This window comes from Gymnodraco acuticeps, unplaced genomic scaffold, assembly GCF_902827175.1.
Source record: "Gymnodraco acuticeps unplaced genomic scaffold, fGymAcu1.1, whole genome shotgun sequence".
Taxonomy (NCBI): Eukaryota; Metazoa; Chordata; class Actinopteri; order Perciformes; family Bathydraconidae; genus Gymnodraco; species Gymnodraco acuticeps.
The window spans coordinates 1,974,925-1,991,793 of record NW_022990889.1 but is presented as its reverse complement, the minus strand read 5'-3'; the positions used below and the strand labels follow the sequence as shown (position 1 = coordinate 1,991,793).

The following is a 16,869-nucleotide window of genomic DNA, read 5'->3' as shown; positions in this document are numbered from 1 at the left end:
GACTTGATTCCAGCCCCTGACAGTGACTGACACTGATTTGAACTGTGTGACACCTCTGCAGCTTCTGATTAGTCGCAGAGCTGTCACTTACTCTACCTGACTCTCTGCAGGGAAGCGCCACGTTATAATCATCACTCTTAATGTGCTCATCCCAATTATATCAGCATTGATTTGTGTTGCAGCATTTGACTTGTTTTTATCCAGCCATCTTTTTAGAGGAGTGTCTTAGCAGTGAACAGTTTGACGTGCTACTTTTGGATCTCTACACAATAATCTGATGCAAATATGTTGGTGCTGTGATGCAGTTGCATTGTTGCAAGCAGGAATAGGGTATCAGATAATTACTGGACACTTTGAAGGATGTCTAGGCTTTTCTGTGCTGCATTAAACCCTAGGGTTTCTCGAAGGAAATGCAGAGTATTAGCAAAATCTCATTGAGATTTCAGTTTATTTAATCCGTCCTCTCTGTGAGCTCCTCTTTTAGCTGTGGATGGGTTTATTCCAGACACTTCAGATAGCTCTGCCTGTGTATTAATATTGGATGAATCTGAGATATCTCTGCCAGGGTTTTAAATAAATCTGAAGTACCGTCTGCTGGCAGGAATGATTTCTCATAGATAGTACATTTTATTTTGTTGTATCTTTTTTGGACACATATCCAAATATGTTTTTGATTTGTTGTTGTGGGTATACTTGCTGATTTGTGTGTTTCTCCTCTTCTATTACAGCGGGATGCAAAGGGATCGTATCTGTTTGACATCATCTGCCACCATCTCAACTTGCTGGAGAAAGACTATTTTGGCATCAGATATGTGGATCCAGACAAGCAGCGGGTAAGTGTGCGTGTGTGTTTGTGTGTGTGTATGCGTGCTTAAATGCTAATTAATATTTTCATTCTTTTATAAAGCATTTTAAATGATTAAGAAAAGAGAAGCATATCCATTCAATAGTACACAGTTGTATTCAGGCTATATTTAACTAACATATTATGGCTTTACTATCCTGGGTTATAGTGTGTGCCTTGTTAATAATACAATTACATAGTTCATTTCTTAATTGAAACCATAAGTTTGTTTTGTTATCCATTGCATCCAATGTGTTAAAGCTATAATAGGTAATATGTGTACTTAAAATGACTTCATACCCACATAACTGGGTTGCTTCGTGACCATATACATCATGTGTGGCTATACTTTTAAAAATGGATTGGCTTTGATTCATTGCCAAAGTGAAAAGCTGTGTTCTTCAGCTTCTCTTATTCACAAAGCCTCTCAGACGGACGGTAGCTCCATCAGGCTCTTCTGCTGTGAGGCATGTAGTAGCACTGCCGGATTCATGAAGTATTCACATGTTCACACACATGTTGTAGTCCTGCAGACAAGAGCCAGGTCCGGCTGATGCTGCATTTCCGACACTATCACACTGTGGGTGGGGTTGGAAAGAAGTCAACCTACGAGAAATATTTAGAGAGAATATGCTTCCAGAGAGAAAGCTAACATTTATCTGGCTGCGGACACACAGAGAGTGTGAGACTGTCATCACCAGCAGCTCAGTGTTAAGTCTAAACCTGTTGTCTAATGAGCCTTCCTGCTCTAACTGTGTCTCAAGAGACCTCCACAGTCACATTTTCAAAAGAAACCCCGCTGAATATTAATGTGCAAAGCAGCTTTTGCATATTGCATATTTATCTAACAGTGCAGTAAAACTGCATCATATTCGGCCTGACTAGGATTCCCCAGAAAACTGTCAGTAATAACAGCTGATCACCATGACAACTGATATTTTAATTGTCACCTGAATGTTTTGATTGATGGAGGAGAGAGGATTTTTTGTGTATTTTGTTATTTTGCATTGATCTTTTTTTTTCTTTCCAATGCAGCATTGGCTGGAGTGTTCGAAATCAATTGCAAAACAAATTAAATGTAAGTACTGTTTACGTTTATATAGAGGACGCATGGATGATTGAATATTAATCTGCTTGTGTTAAACAGTCCTGCTGTCTCCTTCGATCTCCTGTTGAGTGTTTTTATAACTTACCTACCTAATTTAATAGGTTTTCTGTATGTTTCCTAAATGTTTTGCTTATGTTTCCTGCAGCTCAGCCTCCCTTCACCATGTGTCTGAGAGTCAAATTCTACCCTCCTGAACCTGCTGCGCTAAAGGAGGAAATCACTCGGTATGGCCAGCTGTTGTTGCTTTCACTTTAGATGAAACGGCTCTTATTTTGCTCCAGTTTGATCAAAAGGAAGAAACATATTTTTTTTAGATGTTCCTGTAGTACAGATAGTGCTCTAAAAGTTTTACGCGGAGAAAACATTGGTCTTTCTAAATCTATTTATGGGCCTTCATAATTAAAAAGCCTGAGTACTTTACTGTCTAAAAGCTTATGATAAATATGACACAGAACACAGTTTCAAGAGGAGTTGTGAAGCGGAGAGGAGAGTTAAACACTTCACTAATAAATAAATGACCAGAAACCTGAAACGGACGTGTGTGTGTGTGTGTGTGTGTGTGTGTGTGTGTGGTGTTGTGTGTGTGTGTGTGTGTGTGTGTGTGTGTGTGTGTGTGTGTGTGTGTGTGTGTGTGTGGTGTGTGTGTGTGTGTGTGTGTGTGTGTGTGTGTGTGTGTGTGTGTGTGTGTGTGTGTGTGTGTGTGTGTTGTGTGTGTGTGTGTGTGTGTGTGTGTGTGTGTGTGTGTGTGTGTGTGTGTGTGTGTGTGTGTGTGTGTGTGTGTGTGTGTGTGTGTGTGTGTGTGTGTGTGTGTGTGTTTACTGATACATTCATCACTGACATAAGGGAGAGGTGACCATTCTCTCTCTCTCTGTGCTGTAATGAGATGAAATGTGCGCCACATGTAGAGTGTTGATGCAGAGTGAAAAGGAAAAAGGAGGCGAAAGTAAAAGGGGGGGGTGGCGGGGTGATACATGATGATGAGAGTGTGTAGAGGGCAGAACGCAGAGGGCAGGAGAGGGTAAATAATCAAGTACATACAAGGTTCATTCAGTGGATGCTCCCACTCATCATACTGTGCAGAGATTTATCTTGGACAGATTGTTAATGCCACATAAATAATATAGACATCAAAAAATGCAGCTCTTCCCATAAATGATTATGATCCTTTTTTCTCAACAAATATTTCTGACTTGTCATTGTAGAAAAAAGCACAGATGTTACTCGTAACATTTATGATGGCGCTGTTTCAATTTCAGATTTCTAAACTGACCTTGTACTATTATATCTGTAAAGGTGAATATACTTCTGCAAATGTGCCATATCTGTGAGTGCCTTCATCTGCAGCAATTAACACTAAATGGCAGTTTAATTATTTCCCATTTATTGTATTTGTCAAACCTCTAAAAGGTTTTCGTGCAGAGTGAGAAACGTGGGAAGTGCAAGCATCTTGTTAATGTGTTTCTCTGCACAGAAAGCAGTGTTAGTCTTTGTGGAAATGGCCTAGATAGAGACAAGCAGGTCTGCTGGCTAATTCTGAAAAACAAACGAGATCCTGTTCGTGGTTCAGGGGTTTGTAAAATAAGAAATGTAATAAGTTCTCCTTGAATAATGATCGTGATAATAATGTTAATAATCAGTCGTCGTCACCAACATGCTGCAGATGTCAGAGTAAATTGCATGCTTCAGGATCTCATCGGTTGGGTGAGAAACTAGGCTGGAAGCTTTAAGAGAAGCACAGCAGCGTCAGTACTGTAGCAGCCTCTCCCTCAGGGCCTTCCTATCCTCCTTTCCCCAAAACAAAACCCTAATTTCAGTTAAATCAAAAAGAAATATTCAATCCTCCCATAGGGAATATGAACTCAACAGACTGCTGTGTCTTTACCTTTCTTTTCACTGAGAACTGTACAAGTAGTTTGGTGTATTATGAATATCATTAGAATGTCATACCACTGTTGTCCTTTCCTCTGTAGATATCTTGTCTTCATGCAAATCAAGAGAGACCTCTACCACGGTCGGCTGCTGTGTAAAACCTCGGACGCGGCCATGCTGGCTGCCCACATACTTCAAGGTAATGGAGGGTGACAGATGGAAGTGACCTGCACCACTCAACGCTCCACACTGTGTTCACGACCTCTGTTTTACCGTGCTCTGTAGGTTACCCCTCTGATTATTACTGCTCGCAAAGCTTATATATGTTTTTTTATGGAAAGATGCTGAATTAGGTGATGAAGAATGTAATAATAATAATAATACGTTTGATTTCTATAGCGCTTTTCTTGAACCCAAAGAAGCTTAAATGTACAGCACGAAGGCTTTCAAAGGAAATGCCTGCAGGCTTTTTTATGCACACAGAAGATTGTCTACGCTTTAAGGCATGTACTAAGCATTTCACGCTCATTACATTTGATTCCCATACTGATACTGTATTGAATCTGAAACTCAAAGTAAAAGGCTTTTCTGTGCTTTGTATGATAATTAGTTCATAACTTCCACAGTCTTTAATGAACAAGAGCCCATGATTATTTATGAAGTCTTTGAAGTCATTATCTGGCATCTTATCATCTTTTGCCTCACATATATACATAAACAAACACAACACTCATGAAGTATCAATCAATCAATCAATGTTTATTTATATAGCCCAATATCACAAATGTTACATTTGTCTCAGTGGACTTTACAGTTTGTACAAAATATCAGTATGACAATATGACACCCTCTGTCCTTAGACCCTCACATCGTACAAGGAAAAACTTCCAAAGAAAACCCACAGTTTAAAGGGAAACATGGGAGAAACCTCAGGGAGAGCAACAGAGGAGGGATCCCTCTCCCAGGACGGACAGACGTGCAATAGATGCCGTGTGTAAATTGAAAAGATAATACATTTGCAACATATGATGGTGGAAGCTTAGCAGAAGACACAGCATTTGAGGATAAGGAGAGCCAGGTCCTCTGAGGAGGGGCTGATGAATTAAAGATGGGCTGCATGGTCAGCTCCTCGCAGAGAGAATCAGCATCAGGGTCATCTGAGGGAGTGCAGTGTGGCACGAAGGAACACAAATCATCTATTTTCACCCCCAAAAGATGCACCTTGCTGAACAATGAAGTCATCTTTTTAACTCCCCATGATTGTGTGTGAATGTGTTAAACATTTAACTTTTTCTTATCCTCCCTCTAGCTGAGATTGGAAATTACGACCCTGGGAAGCATCCTGAAGGTTACAGCTCCAAGTTCCAGTTCTTTCCTAAACACTCGGAGAAGCTGGAGCGCCGGATTGCAGACCTACACAAGACAGAGCTGATGTAAGAGCCAGATTATAAAACCATGCAATCAATTTCTCTCTTGTTTTCACGTAACTATACCAATCCCGCTCCTACAGTATGCCGGCTAAACAAACACCAAGCTATCTGTGGCATTTATGTCATTAGGTGCAGTAATGAGGCACCATTGTTGCTGTTGTGAATTGGACAGAGTGTCGCTTATATGAGCAGAAAGCAGGGAAAAGCGCTCTCTGACTGGCGTTTATTAGAGGTATTAGTGATGGGTCACACACACACACACACACACACACACACACACACACACACACACACACACACACACACACACACACACACACACACACACACACCATGTTTACATCACTTCAGGGGACATTACATTGACTTACATGCATTTCCTGGAGACTTATCCTAACCTTAACCATAACCATAACCAACATATCCCTAACCCTTGCCCTAACCCTAACCAAGTATTCACCCTAAAATTATTGATTCCCTTTATGGGGACCTCCCTTATGTCCCCATAAGGGTGGCGAGTCCCCACACGTGACTGTGTAAACAGATTTAGGTCCCCACAAGTATAGTAATGCTAGGTCACACACACACACACACACACACACACACACACACACACACACACACACACACACACACACACACACACACACACACACACACACAGTATTACTGTCACATGTGCAATCCAACTGATTATTATTTGCACTAATGAGTGTTTTATCACTCCTAATGTGAATAAGCTTCTGTGTTAATGATGTACAGTAAAATGACAGACATTAACAAAGTTCAATTTTTAAAGCTGTAGGAGCATAACGACAAACATGACAAACATCATGAGCCTCTGCTGCCCACTAGTGGTTTCCTCTTGCTTCACCACCAAGTAAACACTGCTTCACTATGAATGTTCACATTGATTTGACTCCCTGATTAAACCAGAGTTACAGCCAGATACACAATAACTGCTTTTTAAATATATCATGACATATTTAATTTGACCTTATCTGGTCTTTATAATAATGTATAATCTGTATTATCTCTGAATACTTCCAGTCTCTAAATGAATGTATCCAACTGTTTTATATTACTTGTTTGTGCCTTGTTCATGTGTCCTCTTTCAAGACTGACACAGATGTTTGGTGTGTTGTTGCTCTTCCTCAGTGGACAAATACCTGAAACATCAGAGCGAAATTTCCTGCATAAAGCCCAGATGCTGGAGACATATGGCGTTGATCCACATCCATGCAAGGTTTTTCAAGCACTGCTGTAATATTTTTAGATAGTGAACATTCAAACATAGAGCAAATGCTAAAACATTATGTAGTATCATTTTCTTTAATCATTGTTGAAATGTGTGTGCTCAAGTTATACTTTGAATTTGTTCTCTTCCAGGATGTGTCTGGGAACCCAGCCTTCCTCGCCTTCACGCCGTTTGGCTTCGTGGTGCTTCAGGGAAACAAGAGGGTTCATTTTCTCAAATGGTGAGCCAAACATGCAAAACTGTTTCATGTGAGCCAGAGACAGAGCACTCCTCCTCCTATTTGCAGGAAGTTAGATAGACAAACAAACACATACAGGCATAATATGCATTAAACAGCACTACAGCTGGTTGCACAATAACACTCAACAAAGCTAATCCATCTGCCTCTACCTGTGAAGAGCCCGCAGTTAGTATGTGCACAGATGGCTAATTACAACAGTTTACGCCTACTGATTTGAATTCAGCCTATTGCTTTACTGATGAATTGAAAATATGTACAAGATGGTGCATTTATTTGTAGCTTTCTGCTTTTAACTGAAAAGGTCCCTGTTACACTAATGAAACCAGACTTACTATGTTTGCAGTATTTATTCTGGCTCTGTTTGTTTGCCTTCAGCACGCTCAGGTTTCCTCATTCTCCATTCCCAGTCTGCAGGGAATATTATCAGTTATTTGTTTTATCAGGCAAACACAGAGCTCCGTGGCTGTTTATGTGATCTCAAAGTGGTTGTCATGAATATTTAAAGAGCTCTGTGGCTTTCTGTTTCTGCTTTGTTTCATCTGTGACGGTCTCTCCTGGACAGGCACGAGGTGACCAAACTGAAATTCGAAGGCAAGACGTTTCACGTTTATGCAAATCAGAAGGAGGTGAGTTTAAGTATTGTTGCATTTGGGGGGCAGAGGGAACCCAGCACTGCATAATGAGTTTGTTTTCTGTCTCAGTGTGTTATATTTTCCTGCAAATACTCTTTATTTCAATGTGCAGGACCAAAAGATCATCTTGACATACTTTGCGCCCACACCGGAGGCCTGCAAGCATCTTTGGAAGTGTGGAGTGGAGAACCAAGCTTTCTACAAGTAAGTCAACAAATCTCTTCTTTTGTTTATCTTCAATGTTCCTATTATTCTCCTGCACTGTCATGATTTAGTTGCCTGCTCTGCATCTTTGAGCGCTGTCGGGTTGTGTACCATCACGGTATCTTGCTGTCCTTAAAAGCCCAATCCCCTCGGGTTGTTTGTGAGCGGGGAAAATTAGGTGTGAGTTGCCCCTGACCTTTTATTGAATGAGTGTTCGCTGGCACGAGACTGCAAGCACTTCAGTGCCCCCTCTGAGATATGACCCCCTGTCTCGGGCCATGAATAATAGTGCTGGTCCCCTCTGTTCTCTGCAGCTCAGGAAAGGTGATTTAAAAAAACAAGTGAGCTGGCTGGCTTCAGAGTGGTGAAGGGTGCAAAGGGGGGGTTAGCATATGGAGAGAGAGAGAGAGGGTATGGGAAGGGCAGAGCTTAGCACCCATATTAAAGTTAATGTGATGGGACCTTTTGATGATTATCAGCCTCCCGCTCATTAAAACCATGCTGAGGGGAGTCAGAGGAACTGAAAGGCAAAAGGACATGTGATAAAGATGTCTTTCGGAGAAGCACACAAATCCATTGAAAGCTAAATGAAACATGAAACATTAATGTCTCACTTACTATGACAATATAAACATATTGAATACTGTATGGAGTCGAGGATGCACAGCCTACACTGCGAGGAGAGGGCATGCATAATTTAACAGCAGGGCATTTGATCCTAGTTTCTGCTTGTTCTGGGATCCAGAAGGCAGGAAGTTCATATATTCACGCTTGAACTGTTGGATCATATTCTTATAATAGTCAGTCAGGAATTGTTTATATTTTAAGTTTGTACTTGTAGTTATTCTTCCTGTTTTTCTTGTTTAGCTGCAGTAGGCTTCATTTCTCTTTCTCTTTTTTCAGGCTTGACAAGTCAAGTCAGGTTCGCACGGTGTCCAGCAGCAACCTGTTCTTCAAGGGCAGTCGTTTCCGTTTCAGGTAGAGTACACAACAAGACACTATGACTGATGACAGGGAGGGGAGGACACTGCAGAACACCCCCAGCTGGAAGTGGATAGAAGTGTTCCCAGAAGACGTGGCCTCCTGGCCCTCTGTGCTGTTACGTCAGCGTTCTTTAGCCCAGAGGATAGTACTGACACCTCACAAGAGGACACAGAGGGGAAAACCAAAGAGATCACATGAAGCATTATCACCTTGCTGTATAGCTAAGTCATTGTCCTTTTTTATTAAAGGATCAGGTCACATAAATAATATATTTTTTTTAATTCTCACTTATTTTCTAGCCTGGTATTACAGTTTTTGTTTTATTTGCTCAGATTTTGAGATATCCAGCTAAAGAAATGTTGTAGATACAGTTCAATGTTTTAACCATAAATAAATCCAAAAACCTTGCTTAATTTTCATTGGAACTCCTATATACTAATACAATTAGCCCTAGTTAAATATGGATATCTCAAAAAACCTGGACTGTGAAAACCAAAACTACTAGAGATAAATGAGAAAATAGATTTTAATTTTGATAAAATTGCCCTTTTGTGTTTTAGGGATGTCAAGTAATTTTTAGAAACTGTTAGTGTACTATAGTCACAGTCAGTTACATTTTGAGTTTACTGTTGAAGGGATCATCGTTATGATTTATTTGCCTGCAGGTCTGTGTGTGCATTTGTCTGACTGATGGTAGTTCACTTTCACAAAGCTGAATTCACCGGGTTGATTCAATCATGATGCTCATGCAGTGTACTCATCCACTGCAGTGATGGCTTTCATGGCATTGATTGACACCAGTTACCTGTGTGTGAATGTGTGTGTGTATGTGTGTGTATGTGAAACTCATCCTGAGCATCGTCTCTGTGCTTTACAACAGTGGACGAGTGGCAAAAGAGGTGATGGAGCAGAGTGCCAAAATCAAACGCGAACCTCCAGAAATACACAGGTAGAGTTTTAAACTCACGAGAGCTCAGAATGTCCTCAATCAGATTTTTGTTTTGGTTTCCTCTATTTTCTTAGGCACCAAGCTACTGTAGATGTCTTTAAATCCCCAACACCTACACGCTACAGTATGAGTTACCTCCACTTGTAGTGATCTCTCTGCAGTTACATTACTGCATCTGTATCTTTGTTGTTCTCCGCAGGGCTGGCCTGGTGCCCAGCAGAAGTTGTCCATCCATCACCCACGGGCCTCGCCTCACCAGTGTACCGCGCACACGTCGGAGAGCCGTGCACATTTCTATTATGGAGGGTAAGAACTGAGCTGCACTCCTACACTTCTCCTAAGGCCTAAACACTGACCTGCTGGGGACAAATGTGTGTTTTACAAGACATGTATTCCGTAAATGCCTCCCACACAGTCATCCTCACACACTGAAACATGTCAGACATTGCTGTTTTATGATTATTTTGAATTGATCTATAATTTTTGTGAAGTATACTGATTTGTTGGGTGTTAAATCTGATCAAATTGACCTTAATACTTATACCAGTCTTCCTGGCAGCGGTTATTTTCTCTCTTCAGATATAATTACTGATAATGCGTTACAACTGGCTGCTCCAAAGTCTTTAATGTATTAGTGAGCCTTTAGTCCAATTTGTGCCAACTCCTCCCCCTTCTTGAGAAAACATACTTCTGCCCACACACATACACACACATGCTGTAACTTGAGCCATTTGGCCCACTTGATGCTTGCGGCCCTGGTGGGACACGCTGCAGGTGTGTACGTCAGCCTGCTCCACTTCAATGCAGTTTCAGAGCTGTGTGTGTGAACTTTAGTGGTTGTTTATTTGATGGGCCAACACAGTGGCAGCTCACTCGTTCAGACCACCTGCAAACAGGAACAGGTGGCCTCATTGAGATGGGTGCAGCAGGCGTGCTATTCTCCATGGCTCTGGGTAAAAACAGCAGTAGACCGATAGACTCTACCTTTCAAGTACATACTGTACCTCTTTGTACAGGGAGATAAAATAGATGTCAGGAGCAGGTGTACTGTGTATATTGAGGGTCTTTTGCTGCTGATTCAAGAGAGCCATAAGAGCTTCCACCCCCAGTGTGTGCTGACTGGATGTCTTACAGTGGTATTAATACCCCAGCTGAAAATACCCTGGGTCTTCTGCTCCATGTATGTCACTGGCCCGGGTGTGGCCAAAGCAGGCCAGACCAATGGTGACGATTGTAGCACTGCTGCAGAAAGCCACCGTTTTACCTCACACACTCCTCTCCGCTAACTGCAACTAAGGCTGATCCCTTTGGCCCAACACACACTCACACACACAGGGAGACTGTGGCCTGGACTCCGGGACAGGGACCATAAGGACGGAATAAACACGTGCATGCCGCAGCCATGGTGAAGTGTCTGATCCGTATCACCACCCGGGTGAATGTCCACCTGCGTATGATCAACCATTGCTATCGGGATGTGAAGGTTCGCGTGCTGAGCCTCGGGCCCCGTATGCTGGGCAAGGCCCTGGGCGTCCTCCCCCTTTACCCTTCCCTGACGGGGCAGGAGGAGTCCGCCAGCGTCACCCCTCTACCTGGCACTCCACTGCCCCCCGTTCAACCCAGCAACCCTCCAGGTAAACTCATCCCAGAGCTAGCCAGCGGTGTGCTTTACATGGAAGTGGCAATGGCTTTCTCAGGTTTAAATCAGTCTCTGCCTCAGCAATGGTGGTGTGGGAGCAGCACCATTCCTCTGTGTGTCTGTGCCTTTTGGAGGGCTATAAAAAAACGTTTTTTTTTTGTTTGTTTTGTTTGTTGGTTGAATTATTTGTTGATCTTGCAGCTATATTTGGTTTCAACCAGTAAACAGTAAATTAAGAGGTGAAGTGTTTTTATTGGCATTTCTCTTAAAGTTAACAACTTGTGAAATAAAAATAAAAAGGTCATGTTTTTTCAGCTTGTTGCTTTCATGTGGTAAGCTTAATGTAAGCAGTGGCAGATCAACACTGAGTAAAGATGGCCGCTGACAGTCACTCAGCCTGTATGCCTCCTTTTAGTTTGACAGAAGTTTAAAGTCAGCAGAAGCTTAGGCACCGGACATAATCGGTCCTACCTTTCCTGCAGTTTTAAAAAAAGTCCCTTTTATGATTTGCTTCCTCAACAAAAGATTAATTTGAATCTTTTCCATTAAAGTGAAGGTGTAGTGTTGCTCTGGAGAATGTGATAGGGTCAGCAAAGGGCTCATCCTCACTGACATGTACACTGTTGTGAGGCTCTCTCTCACATACTGTACTGTCACTTCATACTGCAGATGGGACTGTACAGAGACTTTTACATATGCAGATATACATTTCAGGTTTTACCATACCCTTTCTACCATGGGAAGTTCCTGTTTTCCTTTGATATCTAGTATCAACTTTGTTGGAAATGTTGCAAGTCAATAAGCGTCACTGTTTTATGACTTTTTTTAAGTTATGTATGATTTTAGTTTCAATTTCATGAAGTATTTTGATTTGTTGGATGTTACATCTGATGCAATTGGCCTTAACAGTTATACCAGTCTTGCTATTTATCCATATACAGACTTTCCTTCATCACAATATCAAATGGCATATACAGTAAAATAATATATTATCTAGCTCATTCTTGTGGATTTAAAATATGTTTGCCTGCCATTTCCTTTTGGTTGGTAGTCTTTGACTGTTTGGTGTTGATAAAAGCGTGTTGATTTACATTTTTCAAAATGCGACAATTTTTGGTTGCTTCAACTGCTCAGTGTTTATGCAAAACACTACGGCTAACTAGCTCTGTTAAACATGTTTGCAGGCCACATATATTTAGTCATATCATTTCAGCTGAACATTGCAAAAATTGACAAGACTGTGGATTTAAAGAACCCCTCTCCTGTTATATTGAATAACATTGGAAAGGGATGTCCTCGCAGCCAATGTTGACAGGTTATGGCTACTTCAATATTATATAGATATTGTTATATTATATATGTAAGAGAATATTTTACTCTGATCTTGATTATAGAGTTTCTTACAGTTTATTAGAATCTGTGATACTGCAAACATCTGTTGTAGTATCAGTCAAAAACTCCTCTGTAGGTTGAGGTCACAGGTCAAACGCTTCTCCCATATCCTGTGGGGGAAGGGTCCAGGCCTGCCTGCATTTCTTTGTGACAAGCAGATTATTGCCTCACATCTGCTATTGATTAGGTAAACGCGGGTTTCTGAGAGCCCGCCTCTCCTCATGTTGATGCGTGCTGTGGTTCTTTTCGGGTCAGAGATGATTTGGTGGAGGCACAGGAGAGTGTGAAACCAAGTGACCTCCCGGCCGTATTGTTGTACTGTGTTCAATAAACTCTCAGTGCTTTGGCTAACGACGTTCCAGACTCCTTCATTCTACCTCAACATTGCAACAACAGAAGTTTAACTTCACAATATAGATATAGTAAAGTGAATTAATTTAGTAAATGTAGCAGACTGTTCTAGCGCTTCAATTATTTCCCAGTTAGTCATTATGTCATAATTACTGATGATTATTTATCAAAAATCCCATTTTTGTGCTTTTAAAATATTTCTTCAAAGCACAAGAGTGAACCCTGCAATGTTTTAGCAAAATCGATATCAAGCTATTTGGTCAAAAAATATTGTGATATTTGTTTTTCTAGAACAGGGCTTGTCAGTGTGGTTTTAACACAGAATGGTATGTAAGCATATCCTTGATCCTTCTGGTTTGTATTTATGTTTCATTGCAGCTCTGTTTAAAGGTCAAGCGTTCCTTTACAAGTATTTAACACAACCGAGACATATCAAGTCATCTAATATCTAAAGTAGGATCATGGCTGTAATCTCTTTTTATTTTTAAGGATAAGGACTCCGATAGAGTCGAGATAAAGACGATGTTGGCTATCTTAACTAGCTTTTTAACTAACTTGTATTCTCTGCGGTTAAACTCTACACTTCCAGTACAAGTGAAACATGATGATCTCCTCCATTAGGGAGGATGATAAGGCATCACATCAGCTCATGAGCTTTCTATGAAACTACTAGAGACTGTATAGACTATACTATACTATAGAAGAGCATTCCATAACTGTGTGTCTGCTCTGTTGCACAAACAGCAGAATTTACCTCTCAGCATTTGGAAGCAGATTTACAGTATAACGTGTCAGTGAACGCCACACTAGTAGCTTATAGATTCTACATTTATAAAACACTTATCATGCTGTAAAACCTGTGTAACATTCCTTTCTTCTTGTCTGTTTCCCTCCCGCTCTTCCTCCCTGAACCCCTCCCTCAGGTCTGGAGTCGTTGCGTGACAGTGCCCACTCCACGCCGGTGCGTTCAGTGTCCCATGGGGATTTCATGCCACGCTCCCGGAGCCAGGCCACAGACGCCAGTGAGAGGACTGCGGTCATCTCTGACGAGGCGTACAGCCCCTCCGACAGCGTGCTGCCCACCCCGGTGTCCGAGCACAGCGCGGAGCTGTCCGCCTCCCGCCAGACCAACGGGGCGCCCTGCAGCATCGAGGAGGAGAAGGAGTCGGAGGCAGGCACCCCGCGTGGGGATGGGGGAGATTTAGGTGCGGAGGGTAAATCCGCACAGGAGGGTGCTGGGGGGGACTCGACCCTCAGCGAGGTGGAACAGGTGAATAAATTTGTCTTGAGCGTCCTGCGTTTGCTCCTTGTGACCATCGGACTCCTCTTTGTCTTGCTCCTCCTCCTCATCATCCTCACAGAGTCAGACCTTGACATTGCATTTTTACGTGATATCCGCCAGACCCCCGAATTTGAGCAGTTCCATTTCGAATACTTTTGTCCCCTCAGGCGGTGGTTTGCCTGCAAGCTCCGCTGGGTGGGCGGGTTGCTCATTAACAAGTGAGGGGAGGTCGTAGAGTTCGTAAGCCCGCTCGGGGTCTGAGGTGACGGTTAGGACTCCGGAGCGATGAAGGGCAGCCTCGGCCCCAACATGAACCCTGCTCCTCATCCTCCTCCTGCAGACACAGCCTCTCACCAGGCAGGATCTCTCCTCCTCTCCTCCAATTTGATTTACCCCCCCCACCACCCAACCACCTCCTCGTTTCGCTTCTTTTCTTCTTCTTTTTTTCTACAAAACCAGAGGACATGTTTTGCATTTTTTTTATTTCAACTCATTTCAGGTATTTTATTTTTTCAAATAACACAAAGGAAAAAAATTAAAACTGGAATCAAAGGACTGGAGATGTTTAAACAGTTCCTATCACAAGGACTGGAGAGTTGCATTAATTGTTTTAAACGTGTATTTGCAAGAGAAGGGAAAGAGATAAACAGCAATCGAGGAAGTTGATTTGTCATTAAATGAAGATGGAAGTGAGTTATGTCAGGGTCGATACTGCTCTGAAGAATATATGAGGCACTGTATTATAATATCGTTTGATTTTGGTTCATCCCCATCAGATGCATTTAGACAAACGGCAGATTCAACTCAGCGGGAAAAAACAGAACAATCTGAAGGGAATAAAAATGAAGGTTTATGAAACAGAGAGCAGACGGGATGATTACCAAATGCCTTTTTGAGAAGATGTTGATGATTGAAAGTTGTTTTAAGACACCATTACACTTTAGTATACAATGGTGAACAAAGTAAACTGATGAAGAACAAGGGAGTTTTTCTAACATTTTATAGGGATACAGTCAAATAAACCAGTACCAATAGTGTTATGTGACCCAGTAGTGTCAGAAGCAGTTAGAGGAGTATTCAGAAAGATTTGCTGGCACCATAGATTATAGTCTAGATAGAGGTGCAATGCTCATATGGTTTGAATAATGAAGTACTTTGAATGTGCTCATTTGTTCAGTTGTTCTCTTATTTCTCCAATTAATTTGATTTGCATTTTTTCATCTAGTTGAAATTCGATGAATTTCAACAATTTCTTTGTATGAAGAGTTTATGATTTATTTTGGTTTCATATCAACCTAGCTCTTAGGTTTATGTAACATACTATATATTATTATTATTATTAGAATAAGAATAATGATGTACTTTTTGTACAAATTAGTTTGTTTCCTAATATATATTGACAGGTTTTCCATGTATATTTTAACAGAACTGAAATGTTATTTTGTTATTGAAGATTAAATTATACCTTTTTTAGCACTGTGTAAGGTCAGAAGTATTTATGGAAATGTGGAAGTGGGGACTAAAGAACAGGGTTTTTATCCAGATCCACTGAACACTGTTCACACCGTATCACTCCACCAGCAGTCAGTCAGCAATGTAAATGAACATGTCTCTACGAAAGGAAATCTGCAGATATCATTATACCACCACAAATACCAAATAATCCAAAAGCACATTTACATAACTTTACAATATGTATTTTTTACTTGAAGAGTTTAGAGAGGTGACTTCTAGCCTGACCGATACCGAGTCTTTTCACTTATTCCTTAAACCCATGGCCTATACTCAATGTAAAAATAAAAAAATAAAATATTGACATCATTACTAGAGCTGAAAAACATATTTTGAAGGTTTTCTGATATCTTTTATTCCATTATTGTTCATTGAATTTATTTAGGTTTTGTAGGTACGATGAAATAAATCTATTTAAATTATATTGCTGTTGGTTGAGAGATTTTCACTATTTTCTGATATTTTATTGGCCAAACAATTAATCAATTAAACTAGAAAAAAATGGACAGATGAAGCGTTATTTAAATAATTGTTAGTTGGTGCCCCGAACAAAAGTTTGTCACTAAAAGACTGAGAATTAATAATGAAATGGGCCAGGCAGGAAACTGCATAATATAAGTACTACATTTTAAAGGTTTCTTGTGCCGATTCTTTTTTTGTAATAATGCAATTAAATTACTTTCCTGGAATATTATATCAGCCAAAACTAAAGCACCAACATATCCGAAAAGCGCATATTGGCGAATAATGCCTGCCCTTAGATTTGTCGGTCAGGCTCTAGGCGCTTCTCCCTCTCAGCTCCAAGAAGCAATAACTCTGAAGGCTGCTGGATTCTGGGTAAAATCTGTTTTTTATATTGCGTGTCTACCTCCTGCACCAAGTGCAGGTGTAAGTGTTACTCTGTCTGTGTGTAGGAATGGAAACAGGGCTCAATGTGGTAGTATTAGATGGAGAGGAGTACAAATAAAAACATGTAAAAAAGAGCATGAGAAGGATTAAATGAAATGAGGTAGATTAGACTGAGAGATATCAGAGGCCTTTGGGAGAAGCTCTTTAAAAGTGTGATTTAAGAAACAGATTGGGAATGAAAGGCACTCGGGTAGTCATCACTCCAATGGCTGTACAGGGTTGCTTGTTTTGGCCTGCTATCTCCAAGCCGACCCTCTCCTACCAG

The 16,869-nt window shown here is 41.1% G+C and overlaps 1 protein-coding gene across 2 annotated transcripts in view; it reads left to right on the top strand.

The window, feature by feature from the left end:
* Nucleotides 1–14,844, top strand: part of LOC117557660 (FERM domain-containing protein 5) — a 53,354-nt gene extending 38,510 nt beyond the window's left edge. Inside the window, exons 2-14 of one of the 2 annotated variants that reach the window (XM_034233584.1) lie at nucleotides 729–833; nucleotides 1,880–1,922; nucleotides 2,098–2,176; nucleotides 3,923–4,020; nucleotides 5,131–5,254; nucleotides 6,410–6,497; nucleotides 6,641–6,729; nucleotides 7,313–7,376; nucleotides 7,495–7,586; nucleotides 8,490–8,564; nucleotides 9,451–9,519; nucleotides 9,719–9,825; nucleotides 13,825–14,844. In XM_034233584.1, coding sequence (XP_034089475.1) covers nucleotides 729–833; nucleotides 1,880–1,922; nucleotides 2,098–2,176; nucleotides 3,923–4,020; nucleotides 5,131–5,254; nucleotides 6,410–6,497; nucleotides 6,641–6,729; nucleotides 7,313–7,376; nucleotides 7,495–7,586; nucleotides 8,490–8,564; nucleotides 9,451–9,519; nucleotides 9,719–9,825; nucleotides 13,825–14,405 — 1,614 coding nt within the window. In that variant the 3' untranslated portion in view covers nucleotides 14,406–14,844. The remainder of the gene's footprint in view (nucleotides 1–728; nucleotides 834–1,879; nucleotides 1,923–2,097; nucleotides 2,177–3,922; nucleotides 4,021–5,130; nucleotides 5,255–6,409; nucleotides 6,498–6,640; nucleotides 6,730–7,312; nucleotides 7,377–7,494; nucleotides 7,587–8,489; nucleotides 8,565–9,450; nucleotides 9,520–9,718; nucleotides 9,826–13,824) is intronic. The other variant, XM_034233585.1, reaches the window with a different exon arrangement.
* Nucleotides 14,845–16,869: the final 2,025 nt, after the last annotated feature.